At 55.2% G+C, this 25,234-nt stretch overlaps 1 protein-coding gene across 1 annotated transcript; it reads right to left on the bottom strand.

The window, feature by feature from the left end:
- Positions 1-1,311: 1,311 nt before the first annotated feature.
- Positions 1,312-2,515, bottom strand: LOC138062736 (olfactory receptor 14J1-like). The gene is made up of 2 exons (XM_068921742.1): positions 1,594-2,515; positions 1,312-1,319 (listed from the first exon to the last, which is right to left on the bottom strand). Exons 1-2 carry the CDS (start codon positions 2,513-2,515, stop codon positions 1,312-1,314), a joined length of 930 nt encoding a protein of 309 aa, XP_068777843.1.
- Positions 2,516-25,234: the final 22,719 nt, after the last annotated feature.

The following is a 25,234-nucleotide window of genomic DNA, read 5'->3' as shown; positions in this document are numbered from 1 at the left end:
GGCAGAGCAGGTCATGGTGGGAAGCAAACCCCATTGGACAGGGATCACCACCACTGACTGGTGCCATTACACTGCTGCCATGTGTCTTTGCTCATGGATGGTGCTCAGAGTGACCCCCAGGGTGTTGCCCAAGGCACGAGATGTGTTTGGGTGTTTACTGTGGTGTCCAGCCTGTAGTGTTTCACTGCAGGTGCAGGAATCACTTCCCGTCCCCCTTCCCTGCGCCTCCTGGGTCCCCTCTGCCTTTCTGGGGACTGCAGAGCCCTCGGTTCCCCATGCATACCTGGATCTAGTGCTTTACCTTCTGGTTACTCCACCATGGACCCTCCCTCACTTTGGGAGGCTCCACTCACTGCCCATTGTCAGGCACACACTGTGCCTGGACATCCCCTGAGCTCTCCTGGGGATCTCCTGGAGATTCCCCTCCACAACGATGGGCGGCTCTCATCAGCCCTGACACCTGAGGTACAGCCCTGGGCAGGTAATTCAGAGATCATTCCTCATCTCTGCTGGTCACCAGCAGATGAACTCTGAATCCAGCCCCCAGTCCCTAACAGATGATCTGGGCACTCTGAGCTCACCCCCTGGATCCCATGGAGTTCACAAGCAGAGCAGCAAGCCCTTCTCTGGTGCAGTCCCTTGGGTGTACTTTTGACTCCAGCTTCTGAAGAAAAGACAGACTTCAAGGCACATCACAGGGGAGATCCCCTTTTATTAGAGACATGTTAATGTGGAGGCCAGAGCTGGCACAAGGGTGCCCATTGCCTGATCCTGCCTGTAGGCACAGGACGCATGCCCATGGAAACACAACCCTACCACCACCCAGTTATGAGAACTCCTGGGCCATATCCACAGAAGAGGGCACGGAAGGACAGCGTGGAGATGAAGAGAACAGCCTCCAAAAAAGAAATCCTGCCTCTGTGAGGAGATGTGTCTCCAAGAAAGCTGAAGCTCCCATGGAAAAAATGTAGCCAGGAAATGTCTTCTGTGGCAGTGATGCCACAATGATGCTGTCAAGCACAGGGTCTGTCCTCACAAGCTGCTGCCTGACTCCCCTCCCTCCACTCCCCCTCCACTTGTAGGGTTGGAGCTCTGTAAAGGGAAGGGATGAGCCCATGGTGACAACCAGCTGCCAGTCTTGCAGGAGAGGGGTGTGAGATCACACCTTGACTGTGGCCAGCAGAGCTGAGCTCTCCTACGAGACCTGGGACCCGTGATCTCACCCTGTCTGTACTTGTCTGAGCCTGACTCTGTGCCCCTGAGCTCCCTTGGTGTCAGTGCCAAAAGGGACCCTGCAAAGGGAAACTCCCCTCATTGCACTGGGGGCATCCGAGGGAGCTCAGACTAGGGGGCTCTGAGGTTTCCCCATCTCTGCTGATGAAGGGGGAAGCCTGGCTTCTTGCTTCAAAACAGTGTCTGGGTCAGATTCAAATGAGAGATTCCTGAGAAGTGACATGAACGAAAACGTCTTTGCATTTTACAAGAAAGTATCAGGGAAAAGTAAGAAAGAAATAAATGCACCACACAGAGCCTTGATACCAAATGCCCTGGGAATGATGAGTGGGCACACATGGGATAGTTCTTGGTGCTTACGTTGCACCTGTGTAACCAGTTTTCTCAGGGCCTCCTTGAGCTCCTTGTTCCTCATGCTGTAGAGGAGGGGGTTCACTGCTGGAGGCACCACCGAGTACACAACAGCCACCACCACATCCAGAGCTGGGGAGGAGATGGAGGGGGGCTTCAGGTAGGCAAACACTGCAGTACTGATGAAGAGGGAGACCACGGCCAGGTGAGGGAGACACATGGAGAAGGCTTTGTGCCTTCCCTGCTCAGAGGGCATCCTCAGCACAGCTCTGAAGATCTGCACGTAGGACAGCACAATGAAAATGAAACAGCCAAAGAATAAACAGGCACTGAACAAAAGAAGCCCCACTTCCCAGAGGTAGGAGTGTGAGCAGGAGAGCTTGAGGATCTGTGGAATCTCACAGAAGAACTGGTCCAGGACATTGCCTTGGCAGAGAGATATGGAAAATGTGTTAGCAGTGTGTAGGAGAGCATAGAGAAAAGTACTGGCCCAGGCAGCGGCTGCCATCTTGACACAAGCTCTGGTGCCCAGGAGGGTCCCATAGTGCAGGGGTATGCAGATGGCAACAAAGCGGTCGTAGGCCATGACAGTGAGGAGAGAATACTCAGCTGAAAAAAAGAAGACAAAGAAAAAGACCTGGGCAGCACATCCCGAGTAGGAAATGGTCCTGGTGTCCCTCAGGGAGTTGGCCATGGATTTGGGGACAGTGGTGGAGATGGAGGCCAGGTCGAGGAGGGCGAGGTGGAGGAGGAAGAAGTACATGGGGGTGTGGAGGCGGTGGTGGCAGGCTACGGCTGTGATGATGAGGCCGTTGGCCAGGAGGGCAGCCAGGTAGGTGCCCAGGAAGAGTGCGAAGTGCAAGAGCTGCAGCTCCCGTGTGTCTGCGAATGCCAGGAGGCGGAACTCATTGAGGGAGCTGCTGTTGGACATTTTGCTCTCTCCAGGCATGTAGGACTGTCCAAGGAGGAAAAGACAGTGATAAATCAGGAGAGACCCTCTCTGATCCAAACTCTTCCCCTTTATCACAGACATCCCTCCCCCATACACACAGACATTGCTTTTCTCCTTCTCAGCAGCACCTTTGTTCCACTCCCTGTCCAGAGCTCCACTTTGTGCTGGCCGAGTGTGCCATGAGGAGCAGGGACCTCTGCCCGAGGGCTCCAGAGGCATCAGTCCTGCTCTAATGTAGGAGCGCTGTTCAACATCTTCACATTGAATTTGGAGGCATTTGGACCACCCAAGTAACAACTTCAATGTTGCGGGGGGGAGAGCAGGGGAGGGGAGCTTGCTTGTTGGTCTGCTCTGCAGGGTAGGAATATGCACCCTCTACACTGCTCTCAGCGTGAAGACAAGTTTGTCGTGAGCGGCAAAAGTTCTCCCTGTGCCCTACAACAGAGCCAGCACACTGGTCTCCCCAGCAGTCCCAGTCCCAGATGCCTTGGGCATGCACCTCTCTCAGCCACAGGACAATCTCAGCCACAACTTACCCTGAAAGGAAAGTGGCCTGTGCTGATAGTGGTGTCCACTTGCACAGCGCAAACCTCCAAACTCTCCTCCCTTTCTCAGCTCACATGTTCTGAGAGTGATGGAGAGGGTGTGACATAGCGCATGGCTCTGATGATCAGAAGAAGGACTCGGTGATGTGGCTCTGACACAGAGGGAGCTCTCAACACTCAGCTTGTAGCCAAAGACACACAGGGCTTATTTCAGCTGCCCACACACAGCCACCGCCAGCAGCAGTTCCAGTTCCTTAGCACCTCTGGGGCTTCTGCACGGGACATTCAGCTATCACACACGTCCTCCAGAAGAGCGGTGCCCTTCTCGAGGGCAGCACATAGCCAAGCAGCACAGCCCAGGGAGGGTCAAGGGTCTTAAAGGAGGGGTGTCCTGAAGGGACAGTCAGCTCATTCCCCAGCCCCACACACTCTGCTCCTTTGAGCCCCACAGCAAGAAGGAGACCTCCTCCTCTCGCTCCATCTGCAGAGACAGCTCTATGGCTAGAACCACAGGGTCTGTGTCAGAGTCTGCAGCTGCAAATGTCATCCCCAGAAAGCCCCCGAGCAAGAACAAGAGCAGCTCAGACAGGGGGAGAAGCAAGGAGCAACACCTTGATGCTTCTGGCTAGGGTGGCAAAGAGAGAGAGAGAGAGAGATACTGAGCAAGGTCTTGCCCTAACCCAGCTGTGCACACCACCTCCCAGATGGAGACATCACAGGACGGTTGTCCTCAGTCCCTTAGTCACGGTTTAGGAAATGGGCATGTGGCAGCAGAGCTGCTTCTCTGCTCTTCTAGGGCTCTGGCTGCCAAAAAGACAATTTGGGTCCTAGATCCCTCGACCTTGAGGGCAGAGGGCTCTGCTGGGTGGCAGGGGACAGATGCAGGGGGCTTGCGGAGGGGAAAGCATCTGCACTGCCGGGGCTGGCAGAGCATTTCCTGCACCCCAACCTCGCATGGGGTTTCTGGTAGCAGTTTCCTCTCCCTCTCGGACCATCTCTCTGCTGCTTGGAGGTGTGCTTGCTGGGAGCTCTTCCTCTGTCCCCACACAGACCCCATCCCACCCACTGTGATCCCAGCTCTGCCCTACAGAAACCTCCAAGCACCAGGAAGCTGCCCAGCAGCATCTCCCTGTGTGCAGGAGCTAAAGAGCAGACCAGAAGATCTCCCATGAGACTGGCAAGGTGATGTTGGTGGTGCCTGCAGGCTGAGGGGTGGTGAAGGCACTTGCTGAGCTTCCTTGCAGGTGTTGTCACCCTTCAGTGTGCTGGTGAAGAGGCTCAGCCCCGGGATTAAACCTGACTGCTGCATTTCCATTCCCACCAGGCAGAGACAAGTCCTCTGGAAAACTCCACTCTCCAAATATCCTCATGGTGAGCGAGAGCTGTGGGCAGCCCTGACCCACGCAGCACCCTCTCAGCACGACAATGAACCTGCCCTGCTGGGTGTAGCTCCTCTCACCCAGACCTTCTCCCTGCAGCACCGCAGGTTGCTGCCCAGGCAGGCTGAGTGCTGACCCACGCAGGCAGCAGAGTCACTGCCCCGGGCACACAACACCCCGCGGTGGCAGGGACACTGCACCTGGGACTATACCCCAGCTTCACACCCCTGCACCAGCCCCGGCACAAGGAAGCAGCACGCCCTGTCCCGGTGACAGTGGGGCAGGACATCCCTGCTCTGAAGCCTCTCTCCCTCTTCTGCCCTGCAGAAGCCAGGAGAGCGATCCTCACAACCCCATTGCCCTGCAGCCAGACACTCACCATGCAAAGGGCTGGGAAGATGTCTCCCACAAGGAGCTCTCCTCCCTCCTCCCACTACACACTGCCTTCCACTTCTCTCTGCCTTCTCTCACCTCCTCTCAGCAGCAGCAGGCAGTGCCCACAGCCCTGCTGCTCTTGGCAGAGGAGCTGCTCCTGCACACAGCTGGGCACATGGGCACGGCTGCCACAGTGCCACCAGCTCCCTCTCTCCCAGGAGCCTGGCCCCACTCAGGAGCAGGGACACAGCTGCAGGCATGACTTCCTCTGCCCCTCGGGCTCCCTCACGATTGTCCTGGGGCTCCAAGGCTGACAGCTCCTGAGCAGCAGCACGGTCCCCTCTGGGAAATGCTCTTGCAAGTGTGCTCATCACCTCCAGTCCCTCTCTGGACTGTGGAGGGAGACTGATTTCAGCAGTGTGCTTGATCCCATCAGGGGACAGAGGTGAAGAGAGGTGGACATGTTCCCCTCTCTCAAGCCCTATTCCTGGCCCAGCACCAGGCAGCAGACCTGGGCAGGGACAGGGAGAGGGAGGGGGTCATTTCCCCTGCACAGGGCAGGGATTCAGAGGAGCAAATGCAGGTGGTTCATGTCAGCTTGGCAGGCCTTGGGCAGCAGGGGGATTCAGCTCCCTCCCAGGCAGCCCACAACCCCCTAGCAGGTGGGATCCCTCTGGCCTCAGCTCAGCTGTGCCCAAAACAGGTGCCTGCATGCAAGCCCTTGTCTGAGCTGCCACCATGAGCAATAGGGGTGGAGAGGGGAGTCAGCAACTGGCATCCAAAGTCCAGGTGATGGCTGAGCTTCCAGGCTTGGTCCAAGTCCTGTGTGTGTGTGTGCCAGCTGTGATGGAGCAATTCTGAGACACCCACATGCTGCCTGAGCCTCAGCTGTGGGCCAGAGGGGTGGTGGGGTGGGTTCCCTTGGCCACCTGAAACTACACCAGATATTTTCAGTGTCTGAACCTTCCTTAGCCATGCGTTTCTATGGAGTCCACAGAGCTGTTCAGCTGACCAAAAGGAGGAATTCACCAGAAGGACAGCCAGCTCACTCTCCAGGCTCCACCAGCTGTATATACTGCCGCTCAAGTCACCACAAAGCTAAGACACAGGCACATCCTGGCTTTGCAGGCACTTCCATTAATTCAGGGCTCTCATTTTCAGGCAATAAAAAGAGCCTCTAGCACCATGCCAGGTGCCTGGGGTGCCCAGCAGGAACCGCAAGTGGCTGGCACATACCACACAGGACCTCCAGGGAAGCCATGGGCTGGTGGAGGGTGTTTGGGGCAGACCCCACAGAGTCTCTCAAAGGGGTTTGGGGCCTGTGTGCCAGCAACTGAACACCAACACCATGGCATGGAGGCAAGGTCCTTCCCAGCGACACCCAGGGGTGCTGCAGGACTGGGAGGCACATCACACCAAGGTCTCCACTCATGTCTCTGCACTCTCCAACCCTCCTAGCTCTTCTCCCCCTGAACCTCTTCTCACCCCCTCACATGATATGAACAGGGACTGGGCTAACGATGTCCTCGGGATGTCTGGATCAAAGGCTGCCCAGGCCTAGGGACTTCTTTAGTGGCACCTTGTCCTTCCTGGAGATTGGTTCACCTCTGTTACAGGCCCCAAGGTGGTGCAGAATCAGCTCAGGCAGCAAACCCCTCTCCTGCTCAGCTCAGCACTGTTTCTTGCCGGCCTTAGGCCCTCAGTAAAACTAATAGACAGCTTGAAAGATTGGCTTGGCCGCACTGGGAAATCAGGACTGAACTCCAGGGCAATCAGGCAGCATACTGGAAGCAGAAGGAGGGAGGGACTGCAACAGAGGAATTCAGAAATATCATCCAGGAAAACAGGGATGGTGTTAGGGAAGCCAAAGCTCCTCAAGGGTAGACACTTGAAGGGGACATCAAAGGCATGAAGAAGAGCTGCTACTGCTTCAGTTTCAATAAAGGAGTAAAAAGGAAAATGTTGCCTCACTGCTGGATCGGGCAGAGGAAAACAACCAACAGTGAGGGATGATGGAGTGAGGGATGACTTGAAAGAACTCAACCCATACAAGTCTGCAGGACTGGATGAGCTGCATCTGAGGACACTGAGAGAGCTGGCCACTCTCACAACAAGACTGCTGTCTGTTATCTTTGAAAGGCTGTGGAGATCAGGGGAGGTCCCAATGAGCTGAAAAAGGAATATATTGTGCCCATCTTCAAAATAGGCCACAAGGACAAACAGGGGAGCCGCAGGCCATTCATCTGCACTTTGGTGAGGAATGTGTCATGGAATGATTCCTCTTGCATCACATTTCTGGGCACAGGAAGAAGGTGACTGTGAACAGTCCGCATGGATTTACTGGAGGTAAAGCATTCCTGATCAGTTCGATTACCTTCTGTCGTAAAAGGCCTGTCCTTGTGGAGGAGAGGAGAGTAGTGGATGTCATTTACCACAGTTTTAGCAAGGGGTTTGACATTGTCTCACATCTTGTTGAGGAATGCATTGTCAGGACCTTTATGGAATTCACAGATGAAACAAATGTCAAGTCCTGCGCCTGGGGTACACAAAACACCCTGCAGTGATCTGGGCTGGGGAGTGGCCAGCGGGGCAGCAGCTCTGCAGAGAAGGACCTGGGAGTCTTTGTGGCAGCAAAGTGAGCGAGAGCCAGCAGCATGCCCTGGCATCAATGGAGGCCACAGTGTCCTGAGCTGCCTGAACAAGAGCACAGCTGGGAAACTGAGGGAAGGGATTATCCCCCTCTACTCAACACCTGTTAGAGCACATCCAGATACCACAAGCATTTGGGGCCCTGTGTAGAAGAACACTGTTGATGACATGGAGTGAGTTTGGTGGCACACCCCCAAGGAGCCCAGGCACCAGAGCACTTGCCCTGTGAGGAGAGGCTGAGGGAATGGGCCTTGTTCAGCCTGAAGAAGGGAAGGCTTTGCGCAGACCTAATCACAGCCTCCCCATACCTTCCAGGATGTCACCAAGAAGATGCAGTCAGGCTCTTCACCATTGTGCATGATGGGAGGATGAGGCCCCAATGGGCATTAGCTGAAACTAGAGAGCTTCAGGCTGGGGATAAGGAGAAACTTCTGACCCATCCAGACAGTCAAGCACTGGGGCAGGTTTTCCAGAGAGGTGGTGCCATCTCCATCCTCAGAAGTTTTTGAAGTCCTAAAGGAGTAAAGCCTTGAGCAACCTGGATGGAGCTGAGAGCTGACCCTGCTGTGGGAAGGAGGCTGGACTAGAGACCGCCGCAGGCCCCTCCCAACCTGAATGATTCAGCATTTCCTTCCACCCTGGGTCTTCCCTTGTTGACCTTAGGGAAAACCTTCAGCTTCCTTGTGACCATGGAAGTAGGTCTCCCAAAAGGATCACCAGATCAGCTGCATGATCCTTGTCCCGCTCTGGTCAGAGGCATTCAGATTGAGGGCTGCTTGGCAGCCACCCCCAAATCACCTTCAGTTTTCTTTTCCTTCGCCTTTTATTGCATTTTGTCCCTCTTTTCTCCCCTCTAAATTCTTCTTTTACCATCCTGTTCGCCTCCCATGCAGTCAGCCAAACTCTGTTTACCCATTGGCCCTGGGTTTCCTTTCTTTGTGCATTCATTTGGCTTGTCTGAGACGGTTGCCATGGTGATTTCTACTTTTACCACTAGGGCCTTGAAACTGGTACTGCCTTTTATTATGTGTAGTGTCCTGCAGGTCCTCATGCTGTTACCCTGTCAGAGGTACTGCAAGATAGGATGAGCCATCAGCACATACACATGAACAGTTGACCCAGAGGAGCCTGAGTCCAGAGGGGCCTTGAGAAACTTGGGGTTTTGGCCAACAAAAACTTCATGACGTTGTGCAAGGAGAAGTGGCAGACCTTGCCTCAGGGGGCAGAATAGGCTGTGCATCAGGACAGGCTGAGACATGACGGGCAGGAGAGTGACCCTGAGGAGAAGGGCCTAGCTGTTACACGAGGGATGCCCTATGAGCCAGTGCTGCGTGCTCACCACAAATGAGGCCAGCTGCATAGAGGGCTGCATTAGGAAGTGCATAGCCATCGAGACAAGGGCAGTTCTTATCCCCCTCGACTCAGCACTGGTGTGGCCACATGTGGAATAGTGTGTCCCAGTGTGGGCTGCCCAGTGCTGGAGGAATGGGGAGGAACATGGAGAGGGTCCAGAGGAGGTCTGCCAAGATGGGGTTGGGGGCCTGAAGGCCACGGCCTGTTTGGAGAGGCAGAGGGACCTGGGCTTCTTCAGCCAGGTGAAGTGTTAAAGACAAATGGAATATAGCAGTAGCCTGGGACTGCTTGAAGGGCGGTTTCCGAGGGGATGGAGCTTTTGTTGGTATTAGGAAAGAGCTTGAAAAGGGGAAAGGGTCACAAACTGCATCTTGAGAGGTACAGCCTGGGCTTCAGGAAAAAGACATGTCACTTGAAGGGTAGTGCTGTGGTGCAACAGGTCACCCCATGAGGCCTCTGAGGTCACCCCATGCCTTTGTGTTTCAAAGAACACCAGCAAGGATAGAGAGACCTCAGTAAATATGGAGAGATCCCTGGGATAGAGCAAGGGGAGGAAGCATGTTGGGGGTCTACAGGCTGCAGGGATGCAGGCACAGGCATGGGATAGTGTCGGACAGCCTGTGGTGGAGACGGCTGAGGGCACTACCATGGCTGAAAGCCTCCAACAGAACCAAGGTCTCTGGCCTCTTGGCTATGGTTGCTGTCTCTGACACCACCGACTACGAGAAGCAGTTTCCTTATCTCACTGGGGCCTTGCTGCCACCTTGTCCACAGGACCAAGAGGTGCCATATTGTTGTCCTGCATTAGGCAGTGCACATGCTCACCCTCACATTGCCCCCAGGAAGATCCCTGAGAGACATGTGAGGGAAGTCACCACCCTTCCCAGGGGCTGGCTGTGGGGCTTGGCTGACCTGCTTGATAAAACACACAGGGGCTGGCTTCCCAGGGGCTGGCTGTGGGGCTTGGCATCACAGAGGCACCTGCACATTGCCTTGGCCTACCTGCAATCAGGGCCTCCAGCTCTGTGCTCTCATCAGCCCCCGGGAGGCTTTGTCAGTAATGGCCCTCAGTGGGACTCCTTAACACTCCAAGAAACTTGGGATTTTCTTCTCACTTCAACTTCTGGAGAGGTTTCTTCAGCCTCCTCTCAGCATCCAAGGGTCATGGGCTCAGCCCTAAATACACCTGAGGGGTCATTAAAATGCAGAAAGCCCTAACAACCCCTGTCTCTTTCCATCATTTTCTTCAGTTCTTCAGTTTTGCTGTGGCTAATTGGCAAGTGTTCAGGAGGGTATTGAAAAGAGGAAGATTTCAAGGAGCACCTGAGAGATGTCTGCTTTTTAAGCTTTCTTTATTCTTCAGGTTTCAGAAGAAGTGATACCCACCTCCTCCAATTCACACTGACCCACAGGGTCCCTTGATGAAGCCCAGACATGCAGGAAAAGCAGTATTTTGGATAGGAGACATGTATGGACAACCTTCCTCCCCACCTCCCCAGCCCTCACATTTCTCTCCTCAGCCCCTGGGGACTTCCCTCACTCGGCTTAACATCTAGCCTTTTCCCGCTCAAGCCTGTAGCTCCTGGGCACCAATTCCCACCTGCTTTCCTTAGAAAATTAGCTGCAAACAGACACAGAAAGATTTGTCTCAAATCTGATCACACAAAAATAAACATGATGTAGTGCCCTAAGAAATATGCAATGTCCTAAGAAATAGAATACAATCTTCAAGTGTATGTCAAGGACAAGTTGCCTCCACTGAGGTCCACAGTCTGCAAGGAATAACCTTCCTTGACATGTTCTTCACAAATAGATAAGCAAGGTGAGGTAGAAACACAGTTAGGGAGTTTTTTGAAGGGTCAATGAGACTGCTGAAAGACGAGACAAGCTTCAGGCTCCCTGAAGCTCAGAGCAGCAACTAGGGAGATGAGAGAGGCCTGAATGATATAGAGGAAGGGGAGGAGGAAAAGTAGGATACTATGGGAAAGTGCATAAGCCCAGGTCATCGGATGCAAAGAAGCCTTTAGAAATGATCAATGTAATCAGGACATGTGGAAATATGTGGGAGATGACTGAGATGACATCCACAGCCTAACAGACAGAGCAGTGGAAACACAAGGTCAAGGGCAGATCAGTATTTCTTCTCCCGAGATGAATACCCTTCCTGAAGAATTCCACTCTTTCATCATACAAAAACACTGACATTAAAGTTACTCAATCATTTCAGCTGATGAAAGCGTGTTCATATTTTTGAAATCACAGAATCACAGAATCACAGAATCGTTTAGGTTGGAAGGGACCTCTGGAGATCATCTCGTCCAACCTCCCTGTTCAAGCAGGGTCACCTAGAGCATATTGCCCAGGATCACATCCAGACGGCTTTTGAATATCTCCAGCAAAGGAGACTCCACCACCTCTCTGGGCAACCTGTTCCAATGCTCTGTCACCCTCACAGTCAAGAAGTGTTTTCTCAGGTTCAGGTGGAACTTCCTGTGGTTCAGTTTCTGCCCATTGCCTCTTGTCCTGTTGCTGAGCACCACGGAGAAGAGGCTGGCCTCATCCTCTTGACACTCCCCCTTCAGATACTTGTACACGTTGATGAGATCCCCTCTCAATCTTCTCTTCTCCAGGCTGAACAGGCCCAGCTCTTGCAGTCTTTCTTCATAGGAGAGATGCTCCAGCCCTCTAATCATCTTGGTAGCCCTCCGCTGGACTCTCTCCAGGAGTGCCATGTCTCTCTTGTCCTGGGGAGCCCAGAACTGGACACAGTACTCCAGGTGAGGCCTTACCAGGGCTGAATAGAGGGGCAGGATCACCTCCCTTGACCTGCTGGCAACACTCTGCCTCATGCACCCCAGGAGACCATTGGCCTTCTTGGCCACAAGGGCACACTGCTGGCTCATGTTTAACTTCCTGTCCACCAGCACTCCCAGGTCCTTCTCGGCAGAGCTACTTTCCAACAGGTCAGTCCCCAGCCTGTACTGGTGCATGGGATTATTCCTGCCTAGGTGCAGGACCTTGCACTTGCCTTTGTTGAACTTCATGAGGTTCCTCTCCGCTCACCTCTCCAGCCTGTCCAGGTCCCTCTGAATGGCAGCACAGCCTTCTGGTGTGTTAGCCTCTCCCCCCAGTTTAGTATCATCAGCAAACTTGCTGAGGGTGCACTCTGTCCCTTCCTCCAGGTCATTGATGAATATATTGAACAAGACTGGGCCCAGGACTGAGCCCTGGGGGACACCACTAGCCACAGGCCTCCAACTTGACTCTGCGCCATTCACCACAACCCTCTGAGCTCGGCCATCCAGCCAGTTCTCAAGCCACCTCACTGTCCACTCATCTAGCCCACACTTCCTGAGCTTACCTAGGAGGATGTGATGGGAGACAGTGTCCAAAGCCTTGCTGAAGTCCAGAAAGACAACATCCACTGCTCTGCCCTCATCTACCCAGCCAGTCATTCCGTCACAGAAGGCTATCAGATTGGTCAAGCATGATTTCCCTTTGGTGAATCCATGCTGACTACTCCTGATCACCTTCTTGTCCTCCAGATGCTTAGTGATGACCTTCAAGAGGAGCTGTTCCATCACCTTTCCAGGGATGGAGGTGAGGCTGACAGGCCTGTAGTTTCCTGGCTCCTCCTTCTTGCCCTTTTGGAAGACTGGCGTGACATTGGCTTTCTTCCAGCCCTCAGGCACCTCTCCTGATCTCCAAGACCTTTCAAAGATGATGGAGAGTGGCCTAGCAATGGCATCTGCCAGCTCCCTCAGCACTTGTGGGTGCATCCCATCGGGGTCCATGGATTTATGGATGTCAAGTTTGGACAAAAGATCTCTAACCTGATCCTCCTCCACCAAGGGAGAGTCTTCCTTTCTCCAGCCTTCCTCTCTTGTCTCCAAGGTCTGGAATTCCTCAGGACTGGCCTTAGCAGTGAAGTTGAAATGTTGAAACTAACTCTTCCCCTTTCCAGGCAGAGCTCAGGTGTCGAACCACAAGCACCCAGTGGCACTTGGAGAGGCCCCGGTGTCTCGGAGGTTCCTGCCTGGGCCTGGCAGCTCTCCCAGGGGACCTGCGGGAGACCAGAGCCCCTCGGAGCTGCAGAAGGAGGCTGGAGAGAGGGCACCAGGGCAGTAGAAACAGCACCAGACATCTGTGACCCTCTAACTTCATCCTACTCTAGTTCTGAACATCTCTTTCCTTTTAAAAATAACGACACACACACAAAATCCCCCTGAAAGACCACTAAATTTAAAAAAACAAGAAAAATACAAGAACAAAAAAACCTTTTGAAGTTGGAAAGGATAACAAAATATTTATTTACTTTAAATCTTTTTCTCAATTTCCCTCTTGGTGCATTTTTAATGGTAGTTTCTAAAGTTTTCTTCTCTATATAGGGCCTACACTATTAAAAAGATATTTTTGTGTCTTTCCCAAGTCTAGTGTCCCTCCAACCCCTCTCTGCTCACTTCCTGGACCAGTCTAGAAGTAACTGAGCCTCACTTGCTTTTATGCCCACCTCACTGGCTGGAGGGGACCTTTGTCCAAATTAGCGGCAGATCCACACTTGGCATTTCACCTCAGAGGAGGGTCATTTGGAAAGAAGGGTCCACGAGTGAGCTAATACCCAGGCTGTGCCCCAGCTGATGAGGCAAGAGCTAAAGAAACTGCAGCCATCAGTGACCAGCTCAGCGACACATCCAGCCCTCCCGTTTGCTTCTAGTCCTCCAAGAGGGAGCAACAAGCACTTCCTCTGAACATCCACTCACACCTCTGCTCCTGCTCCCTTCCCACCTCCACCAATCCAAGGGCAGAAAGAGCATTCCCATCTTGCAGACAAAGCTAACCAGGCCCCTCTCTTCTCATGGGGCACAATTTCCACACCACGCACACACTGTCAAGCCTAGATTTCACCACCAATGTCTAAGCCACGCTGCAGGCCTACATACTGCGGGGACAGGCAGGACCTCCGAGTCACTTCCCAGCCATGGGCAACCAGGGCTGCTCTCTCTGCAGTCACCTCACAAGCACCTTCCCAGCCACCTGCCTGTGGCTGCCCTATCAGCCACTCCAAAAGACAGGACCTCACTGCCACCTTCCTAGCTGTCTGCCTGCCACTGCCCTACAAGCCCATGACACACAAGTGACCTCACAATAACTTCCTCAGCCATCAGCCAAATGCTCACCTCCCAGCTGCTCCGGCCAACGTCACCTCCAAAGCACGCGTCCCAGCTGTGCACCTGCTGCTGCCCCAGCAACTGCTCACCTAGAAGACACCGCCCAAGCACCTCCCCAGCCACACGCCTCCTGCTAGCCAATCACGTAACCCTTGCAGAAGGGACCTTACAACAGACAACACGCCAGCCTTGTTCCTGCAGCTGGCCTCTCAGCTCCTCAGCCCCAAGGGACCTCAGAATCAGCAGCCGAGCCACGGGCCCCTGCTGGCCTCTCAGCTACCGACAAAGAACTGATTGGGCAGCGGTGATTTTCTGGCCCAGCTCTCGCAGACACTAGGGACCTCGTGGCTGTTGCCCCCTGCAGCTGCCCCTGCCCTCCCCAAGGCTGAGACACCTCCTGAACGGCCTCCCTCACTCACCCTGGCGCCTCACACTGCTCCTAGTGCAGCAAAACACCCAGGACGGGCCGGTTCCTGCCCCAAGAGAAGATCAAATTCTGCCCAGCCAGTACCTACACCGAGCCCGTGAAGCTCAGGAATTGAAGAAAGGCCTGCAAGGAATTCGTGGCAACATTTCCTAAGGGGCCGATTGTGTGGGAGCAGTGACCATGAAGCTGAAGACAGCGGGGCCCCATGGCCCAGTCAGAGCAAGAAGCCTTCCCGCAACTCCAAAGGCCACTTCCTGCCCCAAGGAAGGACTGAACCAAGCCAGCACATTCCCTACACATCAAGGACAACAAGCACTCTCTGGTTTGGTGCCCTGACAGTTTGGGACATGGGGAAGAACTCAGGCGAGGGCATCTCAGCTGGGGACACCAGCAGAGGCAGCACTCAGCAGCTCTTCCCCCTGGCCTGCCAGCAGGGCTAATGACAACGGCAAGGGGAGGACGGGCCCTTCCCCAGCCTCCAAGGCCCTGCGAAAGCCAAACAGCTGCCATGCTCAGAGCTGCTCTGCCAACACCCTTCAGGCTGCTTCCAGGGCCACAGCAAGAGGCACGGAGCACCACCAACGGCCAGGCCACGGCGTGCCGTGTGGGCACAGCCTCTCTCGGAGCCCTCCGAAAGGCAGTTTTTCTGAGCAGAAGCGACCATGGGCAAGGGCCCCAAAACACACCAAGACCCACTCTCCAACCCTTCCGCTTGCTTCTAGTCCTCCAGAGCCTTTCAGCAGGCACTTCCTCTGAACATCCCATCTCACCCCGGAAGCGCATCAGGCCAGCTCTTGCCTCTCTCTTGTGCTTCACGTGCTCTCAAGGCCCTCACCCAACAGGCCTCCCTACTGAGGGGCCCTTTGGGGCTTCCAGGGAGGACGACAAAACTCTTTGGCACCACTCCCCCTCTCTCGGGCCATACTCAGGGAGCTCACCAATGACCACATGGCAGCACACAGACACACTCAGCAGCACGGACAGGGCCAGTGCACCAGCCTTAGACAAGCACACTTCCAACCAGGGACATGGCACAAGGCTTCCGCTGCTCTCAAGCCTTTGCCTTGCCCCGTCTCAGCAAGGCCGGGGATTTTTCTCCCAAGCAAAGCCTCGAGCCAAGCCAGCAGCTTTCAACAGGGCACGTGCCACATGGAAAAGCCAGCACAGGCTCTGCCTCCAGGGTCCCCCCTGGCACAGCCCAGGCAGAGCCCGAGAGCACCAGCTAAGCCACCCACTGAAGGAGCTGGGCGTGTGGCAGAGCCAAGCTGGTTTGTCCTCACGTCTGGTGCCAGGAGCTCTCCTCCAAAGCAGCACCAGGCAGAAGCCTGCAGCAAGGACCACTTCCCTCTCTTCTCTTAGCAAGCACTTGACCCCCTAGTGCTCCACTCTTTGGCCCCTGCATTGCTCAGGCCTGCAAGGACACGACCCCATCACGGCGTCAGCAGGGAGCAGTCCGAAAAACAAGAGTGGTCACAATGCAAAGGCTCCAGGACTCTCCCCACCTCCCAAAAAAGGAGTGGCAACTCTCAAAGCGCTCAGGGAGAAAACACCAAGGGGAAAGGGCTTCCAGCGCTCAGCGTCCACAATGCCTGCCCACAAGCCGGCAGGCTGCTGGGAGGACGGCTGTGCTCACCACCACTCCCTTGGCTCCAGACACTCGCAGCAATGCCCCTAGAGCTCCGTGGGGCTCCTCACTCCCACCCAAACCTCAGGCCAACACCACCACCTTCCCCGCGTCAGCACCTCACCACACCACACCTCGCACACTCCTGCCTGCCCAAGGGGGCTCTCTCGCTGCCCTGCTGCAGCACACAAAGCTCACCCTGCAGCAGGACGGTGCAGGAACTTGCCGAGACGGCAGCTGGAAGGAAGAGAGACCTGGGCTGCGCATCCCTTGCAGGCCACCCTTGCCTTGCCTTCCCTCCTCCAAGGCACTCCTTGTCCAGGGAGATTTGGCACAGGGAGCCATCAGCCCCCCTCGAGAGTCCTCTCCCAAGAACACACCTGCCCCTCTCCCAAGAACACCTCTCCACAAGGCCTTCACTCCTCCAAACACCTTCCAGCATGCTAACGCCCAGCCGGGAACGAGCAACTCCCACAACCTCCTGCTCCTTCAGCCAACACTGCTGCAAGACCAAAGCTCTCCCCACAAAAAGCAACCGAGAGGAAAGGAGGACAAAGCATGCCTCGTACAGCTCTCAGAGCAAGGAGAAGCGCTCCCTGGACTTTCGTGTGGGTGCTGGCTGCAGAGCCTGGCAAGAGCGGAGGAAACTCCAGGCGTGAAGCTGAGCGGGCAGAAGGCAGCCGGCTGCCAGCGTGCGTGACTCACGGGGCCACCAGGGCAGCCGGGGCCCCAGCAGCCAAGGCACCTGCTCACCTCACAGCACTCCCCACCTCCCCAGCCTCATGGCACTGCCCACGCACAGCACTGCTCTCTCCACACGCCTCCTCCTGCACACTGAGCACCAACACCCTGGGGCCACCGCCTCTCCCCACCACACGCCACCCAACTTCTGGCACACACCTCACCCCCACCCCTCCCCTCACACAGCGTGGACAGCCAGCACGCCCCTCTGCAGCAGGCACATACAGGACACATGGCAACAGCCAGGCCACCACCCCCCAAATGCCCCTAATCACACCCAGGCCCACTCTCCAGCCCTTCTCTTTGCTTCTAGTCCTCCAAGAGGTAGCAACAAGCACTTCCTCTGAACATCCTCTCACAGCTCTGCTCCTGCTCCCTTCCCACCTCCACCAATCCAAGGGCCAAGATATCATTCCCATCTTGGAGACAAACCTCTCCCAACCCCACCATGCCACGCCATGCTGGCGCAGCTGCTTAGGATGACTGGCACGTCTGGCTCATAGGGCATCTCCCCTGGGACTCAGTCTGCTCTGTCCCGTGGTCCTAACCCTGCTGGCAGCTCCTGGAGGAGAGCAGCCCCACACGGCCAGGGCCAGCATGGGAACACACCTACACACCCACTCACTCCCACTCCTGCTCTCCTGCTTTGCTCCCGCTGCACTTATAACTCTCTTTAACCCACATGCTGGACTGTGATTGGCTGATAGTGACATCAGTCAGCCCAACCCAAACCTCCTCCTCTTGTCAGCCAGTAGCAGGGCAGCACTGGGGGCAATGCCATGGCAACATTGCAGACACATGACCCAGCAGGCAGCTCCTTCCTCCCACCATCGTTGGTGGTGGGTCTGGTGCCATGTTGAGGGCTGTTACAAGGGGAAGGTTTCATGTCCTCTGTGGGCATTTCCAGCAGGCTCTTGAGATCCCCCTGGGATCTGGTGGACATTGCAGCCTCTGGGAGCCAGGACCCCTTTCCTGCCAGAGCCAGACCCCAAGGGGGGACCCACTTCCAGGGAAACTTGGGCCTGAATTTCCTCCCACCCTACCAGGAGGGGATGGAGCCAGCCCCACAGGAGCCTCGGGGCTCAGGACAGCCCCAGCCCCAGGACCCAGCACTCCTGCCTGCCCCATTGTGCCCTGAGCCAGAGGGGACCCTCCAGCAGGGCTCTTGTGGCCGCCCCCAGCCCTGTCCAGACACCCCCACAGCCCAGGTCCCACAACTGTTTTTCCATTTCACAGTCTCTGGGCGACACCTCAGGAAGGAGTTCCTCAATCCCTTACCCTTGGTGGAGAGCTGCAGGAGCACTGGAAAGCTAGTATCCGTGGTCTGGGCTAATGTTCTTGGTCCAGCAGTCTCCATCTCGTTTGGCCCCTTTCCTTCGGCTTGCCTCTCCCTCCAGGGAAAAAGGACTTGCTTCCCCCACAATTCCTCTCCAATGTGTCCCTGCTCTTGTGCCGGTTGGTGAGGAGCCCCAGTGCAGCCCCACTGCCTCCTGTCCTCCCTCCTTGCTGTGGAGCAGCTCTGAAGGGCAGCAGTGGGGAGTGTGTGAGCCGTGCCCTGGCCTTGCAGGGAAGTGAGGGCTTTCCCATGGCACCGGGGAGAGACCTCTCTGTGATGTGGCACATCCCACTGTGACCTCAGCCCGTGTCATCTCTGGGCTCAGTAGGTCACTGCCATGGAGATGGCACAGCCAGGGAGAGAGCAGAGAGACTTCCCCTCACGTTCTGGAAAGCAGTCACCTGCCTACATCCCCAGTTAGTTTCCAAAACTTGCTGATAACTCCTTCAGGAACATGACCAGATGGTGACAAAGGCTGTGAAAAATCTAAGATGGGTCACGGCAGAGGTCACTTCTGTGCCCCTGCACCAACAGGTCTCTGCACAGGGCAGACCTGGCCAGGAAGCTGGGGTTTTGGGGCTATGTTTGGGGCTTGTTAAACATGGGATCAAAGAAAAGTGAGGTCAAACAGCACAAAGGGTGGCCATGGGCTGAGATGCTTTGGTGAGCCTGATGAGACAAGTTTCTCCCGTGGGTCACTCTTCTTGTCAAAGGAGGATGTAGGACCGGATGGGACAGGGCGCAGCCTTCCTCCTTCAGGCACCAAAGCAGGCTCTTTGTTTTGAAAAGGCCTCAGCAAGGTTTCTCAGTCTGCGGTGCTTAGGAGAGAGATGAGATGCCAGAAAAGAGCAACTAGGCCCTTAACACGCATCATCCAGAGGACTTTTATGTGGGACCCTGGTGCTTCCAGCGCACCATAACCATGGGCAAGGCCGGGGAGCAAATTTGGGGCAGTGTTCTCATTTCCCATGAATGTTGCCTGGGCTAAGCCTAGGGAAAGCCATTTCCCACCTCTGGAGCTCAGCTGGTCCTTGGGCTTTTCAGCATCACCTCAGGGCAGTGCTTCTCCCCTGGCTACCGTCCCTGGAGGCCTGAAGCACCCCCACCGCCAGCACCCTGAGTTTTCTGGGGGGCTGTACAGCACCTAGTGCCCTGGATCTCCCACAGTTTTGCTCCTGGGCTTCTCAGGATGTGCCCACACACTGCAGAGCTGCTGTCCAGGCTCCGGTGCACAGCCTGGAAGGCAGTGCAATGCCTCAGGACCTGCACCTTGGCTCATTCAGAAGTGTGTGAAGTGACCAGCTCCCAGCTGTGCAGCTGCTGGAGTTTGAGAACATCCCTACAACCAACCTTCCTTGTCTCTGATTAGCCTCAGGGTGACTCTTGCAGAAGGGAGGCTCCATCCCCCTTGAAGACTGTCAGAGAGGTGGCTTTCCAAGTCCCTGCAAAAAGGAGGCCAGACCACAGAGAACAGAGGCAGCAAGCAGAGGCAGCAGCTGGTGCAGCAGTGTGTGGGCTCTGCTTAGACCTTCTGAGGACCTTGTTGGAAGTTGTGGGGGGGGCTTTCTGGGGACCCCAAGGAACTAGAGGGTGCTTGCTGCTGAACAGGCAAGGAGAGCTAGGCAAGGACAACTACAGGAGGCCTTAACTTCTCCTGGGAGCAGCTCTAGCTAGGTGGAGCTGCTGCTAAGGAGCTCTCTTGGTTGCCTCTGAGGAGAGGGAGTTGGGGCCTTTGCTCCTTGATGAGGGTGGGTCAAGCACCCTGTGAGTCAGTGCTAGGCAGAGGCCTGTAGAAGAGCCAGGCCTGGAGTGCAGCTCCTGGAGTGCAGTGAAGAGAGGCCGCAGTCTGCACAGCAGGGGGCAAGAAGGCACCTTTGTTTCCAATCGTAGTAGTGTATGCTTGCTCAGATATGGTCATGTCATGCTGGAGAGGACATTCCCCAGTAGCTGCTGGAGTCGCTGCCTCAGCTGTGTCAGAAGCTTGGATGCAGAGAGACCCTCTGCCAGCAGATGCAGCTCTACAGGGGTGAGGGTGCAGGGGGTGCTTGGGGCCTCTTGGTGAGGCCTGGGCTGGCAGTCAGCTCTCCTGCAGCAGGTGTGCTGTTGTGGACGAGTTGTGTCATCAGGGGAAGTTCCACCTGAATCTGAGGGAAACCTTCTTGCCTGGGAGAGTGACAGAGCCCTGGAAGAGGTTGCCCAGAGAGGCTGTGGAGTCTCCTTCCCTGGAGAGATTGAAAACCCACCTGGACACAATGCTGTGCAATGTGCCCTTCCCACACAGGGCCTCCTCCTCCCCCTCATCTTCCCTGGTGGTGTTTCCTGAAGACCTTGTACTCTGCCATTGAAAGACTTCAGTCATGCAAGTGACCCCACCCCATCTCAGTTATTCCAAGCATGTGGCAGTGCTGTGACAGCTTGGGCATCTCCGTTTGCTCCTGGCTGTGCCCCAGGCTGCATATGTCTGCATATATGTGGAGTTCAGCACCTCAGCTGTGGCACGGACAGAAGTTTTGTCACAGGGGAACATGTTCCCAAGGACCTTCTGTAGGCAAAGGCATTGACTGCAAGGGGTGACATGCTGGCATGGATAGGAGGTGGTCAATGTGACAGTGGAAGGAGGTTCCCAGAGACAGAGCGCAAACCCTGCAGTGTCCAAGGCCAGGGAGAAACAGAGCTGAGCTGTGCAGGAATGGCAGGAGAGGGATTTGCTGCCTGATCTGCCTCTGCAGCACCTTGGGGGCCTGTGACAGAGGTGAATTGATCTCCAGGCAGGACAAGATGCCACTGAAGAAGTCCCAGGGCCTGGGCAGCCTGTGATCCAGCCACCCAGAGGACATCACTAGCCCCGTGGCTGTTCATATCATGTGGAAGGGTGAGAAGAGGTTCAGGGACAGGAGAGCCAGAAGGGTTGGAGAGTGCAGAGACTAGAGTGGAGACCTTGGTGTGATGTGCCTCCCATTTATGCAGCATGCTTGAATGCAGGCAGGATGGATTTGGCCTAAGGGCCGTGGTGGGATTCCGTTGTCTGGGCACAGGTAGGAAACGTGAGATGCCCTGGAGCACTTGACCAGCAAGCACTGAAAAAAGGGGCCATGGTTTCCCTGGAGGTGCCATGGTGTATCTGATAGAAGCATGCAGTTGTGCTGCACACCCCAGGCATCCGACATGGTTCTTCCATCCTATTTCTAGGTCATGAAATCAAGTGTCGGCACTGAATGACATGAGCTGTTGGTAACACTGGGATCTCGATATGTCTCAGCTTCCTCGTGAGTGGGTGTCTAGCAGTATTGGGCATCTGGGGTCATTTCAGATGGCCAAGGACATTCCCCAGGTGGCCCCCACCTGATGGATGCGGGTCTCAGAGTGGCTCCGTCAGAGCAAGCAGACACTGGTACATGCTTTGGACCACCTCTGTCTCTTCCAGTGTCCCCAGGGGTTTGTGTGTGAGCAAATGACTCCCACTCTCCATCTCCAGGGATTACAGCGGGAGCTTAGACAAGGAGCTCCCATGCAGACATCTCTGCTGGGCACACATCAGGTTGGGCAAGGGGAATCCCACCTCCTGTGTGTTTGTGGAGTTCAGGTGAAGGATCTGAATCCCACTCCAGTCCACGGGGCTTCTAAACTGCAGGTGACCTCCTCTAGCAGGTGACCTGAGGAGAGGGAGTTGGGGCCTTTGCTCTAGCAGGTGACCTTCCTCTGGTGAGATATGTTATAATGCTGGAATCAGTCTTCCTTCAGTGTTCAGAGAGGGACCACCGGTGATTATGTTAGTCTACTTCAGTGAACATTTCCCAGGAGGAGGGAGCCCGAGGGACAGAGAACTTCTGCCTTTAATTGGGCCACTGTTGCTGAAGGCGTCCAGGCTCCTGAGACAGAAGGAGGTCCTGGCACCGTGGCAGCAGTGCCCATGTGTCCAGCTGTGTGCAGGAGCAGCTCCTCTGCCAAGAGCAGCAGGGCTGTGGGCACTGCCTGCTGCTGCTGACGGGAGCTGGGAGAAGGCAGAGAGAAGTGAAAGGCAGTGTGGAGTGGGAGGACAGCTGACAGTTCACCGAGGGAGACATCTTCCCAGCCCTTTGCACGGTAAGTCTCTGGCTGAAGGACAACACTACTGCGGTTCCTGGAGGGGGTCTTCTGAACCCAGCTCACCCCATGACAAGTTTTTTAAAGATCACTCTCCCGGCTTCTCCAGTGTATGGGAGGAGGAGATGCTTTAGAGCAGATTCCCTGGCACACAGAAGGCAGCTCAGCAAACCCCTTCAACCCCACCCCTCAACCTACCACAGCACCAGCATCACCTTTATGGGCTTCCTCAGGCTTTATGTGACCTGCTCCTTAGCACCTGCAAGCACAGAGAGGCCCCTGCCCAAGTCCCCATCCTGGAGGATTTCTATAGGGCAGAACTGAGCCCACAGAGGGTGGGTTGGAGACTATGAGGACTTAGAGGGAAAAGGTGTAGGGACAGAGAAAGCTCCCAGCAGGGATAGCTCCAGGCAGCAGCGATGGGCAGGGAATGAGAAGGAACTGCTAGCAGAATCATCATGGGAGGATGGATTTTTGCAAGTCATGGTCAGGCCCTCCAATACAAACACCTCCCCTGAGTAAGCCACCCATGTCTCCTCTCCCACCCAGCAGAGCCTCAGCCCTGACAGCCGTGGAGTCCAGGGCACGAGCTGCCTCCTCTGCAGCCAGACCTCCAGCAGAGGAGAGGGGCATCTCTCCTGCCACGGGGTCATTTTGTGCAGCCTGACAAAGGGCTCGGAGCACCTGCCCTACAATGTCGCTGTCTGTGAGGCAGCATGGCCAGGTGGGCAAGGTGAAGGCTTTTGTGAGTGCCCGTCTGTCTCTCTCCTTGCCTCCCTTGGCAGCAGGATCATGGTGCTGCCCCTTGTTTCCCCTCCTCTCCATGCTGCTCCACTTCTTGCTCTCAGGCTCCCTGGGGTTGGGGGGAGTTTCAGCCGCAGTTCAGATACTGACACTGCAAGTTGTGCAACAGAGGGGTGTGAATGGGAGTGAGTCGTCCCCAGCTCCCTTTGGAGCTGTGAGGCTGCAGAAAATGCACCCTGTGGGGCTGGGAAATGAGCTGCCCTTGTCCCGCTCTTCATCACCATCTCCATATGTGGGCTGAGAGAGAAGACTTTGGAAATCTTCCCTTACCGCCTGAAGTCCTCCACTCTCCGCTCCGTCCAGTTTCTCTCTGAGAGGCACTTGTGAGGGTGAGTGTCCTTCAGCGGAGAGAGGTGCGAGTGCAGGGCAGTGAGGGGCAGGACTCCTTGGCAGACCAGATCCCGTGACTCTGTACAAAGTCAATGAGCCCTTTTTTCCCCTGGGGATGCCTTTTTTCCCCTTGGGAAGTGCTCATGCTGAGAGCAACTGAAAGGTCAAAGATTTCTGCTCTGTCAAAGAATGCCACCACGGTGAGAGGGAGGCACCTAAAAGCTAAATAAATAATCGGACTCCTCTGCTGAAGGTTATTTTCCAGAGAAAACAGGTGTCTAAACGTTGACCTGCCCTTCCACATAAGGGGTGGACGTAACCTGCTGCAGCATGTGCACCTCAGAGCTAGAGACCTCCCCCTCCCACCACAGTGCCTGGAGAGAGAGCACACATGGTAAAGGGGCGTGAGGACAGGGTCTCAGGATCTCATTGGGACGAAGATGTCTAGAAAGGGTCGGGTCAGCCCCTGCCTTCACTTGACTGTTCCTCTGCCTTGCTGGAGTGGGAGCTGGTGTGACTGATCTGGATACAGACACCTCTGTCCAAAAGGGCAAGGCCGGGGGAGATGAATCCCTCCCAAGGATCTTCCCTTCCCAAGACAGCTGGCACGCGTGCTTGACAGAGTCCAATAGTGTCTGACCAGGGTCTTTTTGATGTTCCACACCTGGAGAGTGTAATGTTTAATATCAGAATTTATTCTTTGATGATATTTGATGTTACACGGGGTTTTTGATTCAGCAGAGTGATACAGCAGTGTACTGAAATCACAGTACAAGTGTAAGTTACGCTTAGCAAAATGCAGCAATTGCAATATGCAGTTTAATCACAATAAAAATGTGATCCCTGTTACCAGCCTCTATAATATGCTCACCGTCACGACCCTGGGTGTCCCCAGTCACTGGGAAGGAGTATGTGGGTTGAAACCAGCTCAAGACTGTTGCTCTCTTGGCAATTCTTCTGTTAGTTGTTCAGGTGTTGAACTCTGTGTTGGGCTGAGCCACACACACACTTCCCCCCCATACAGATCTGGCTGATTCAGGGAGACATTCACACACCTTTGATGAACTCAGGCAGAACCATTTACACCAGTTGATCCACTCCCTGGCCCGTCTCCCCTGAGCCTTCTTCCATTGTAGGGCTTTACTGGTCAGGTGCAGTGCTATATTCATCTCTCATCATGGTAAATAGAGAAATTTCCCCCTGGGTCACTGGACCAAGTCTCCTGAACGCCACTCATGACACCCAAGGCCCTCCTATCCCCACCCTATACCTGGGAAAGTTTGTCACCTCCCTCCATTGACACCCCCTGGCCGAGCAGAAGTGACCCCGGTGGAGATCATCAGCAGCGGCCACTGCTCTGCAAGGCACACTCAGGCAGTGCAAATTAGCGCTCAAGACAAGGAACTGGATGAAGGAAAAGGACAAAGGGCATGTGGGAGGCTCCAAGAGAAGGGCAAAAGGTTTGGCTCACAGAAGACTGCTCTAAATTGTCACTGTCTTTTTCTCCTTGGAAAGTTCCCCATGCCCAGGGCAGAGCAAATGTCCAACGGCAGCTCCTTCAATGAGTTCCTCCTCCTGGCCTTTGCAGACACACGGGAGCTGCAGCTCTTGCACTTCTCGCTCTTCCTGGGCATCTACCTGGCTGCCCTCCTGGCCAACGGCCTCATCATCACTGCCGTAGCCTGCGACCACCGCCTCCACACCCCCATGTACTTCTTCCTCCTCCACCTCGCCCTCCTCGACCTGGGCACTGTCTCCACCACTGTCCCCAAATCCATGGTCAACTCTCTGAGGGACACCAGGACCATTTCCTATGCAGGATGTGCTGCCCAGGTCTTTTGCTTTGTCTTCTTGTTGTCAGCAGAATATTCTCTTCTCACTGTC

Source organism: Struthio camelus, chromosome 29, assembly GCF_040807025.1.
Source record: "Struthio camelus isolate bStrCam1 chromosome 29, bStrCam1.hap1, whole genome shotgun sequence".
Classification (NCBI taxonomy): domain Eukaryota; kingdom Metazoa; phylum Chordata; class Aves; order Struthioniformes; family Struthionidae; genus Struthio; species Struthio camelus.
This window is presented reverse-complemented; position numbering and strand designations above follow the sequence as displayed.

Coding starts and splice junctions, on each gene's coding strand:
- LOC138062736 (XM_068921742.1), bottom strand. CDS start 2,515: ATGTCCAACAGCAGCTCCCTCAATGAGTTCCGCCTCCTGGCATTCGCA.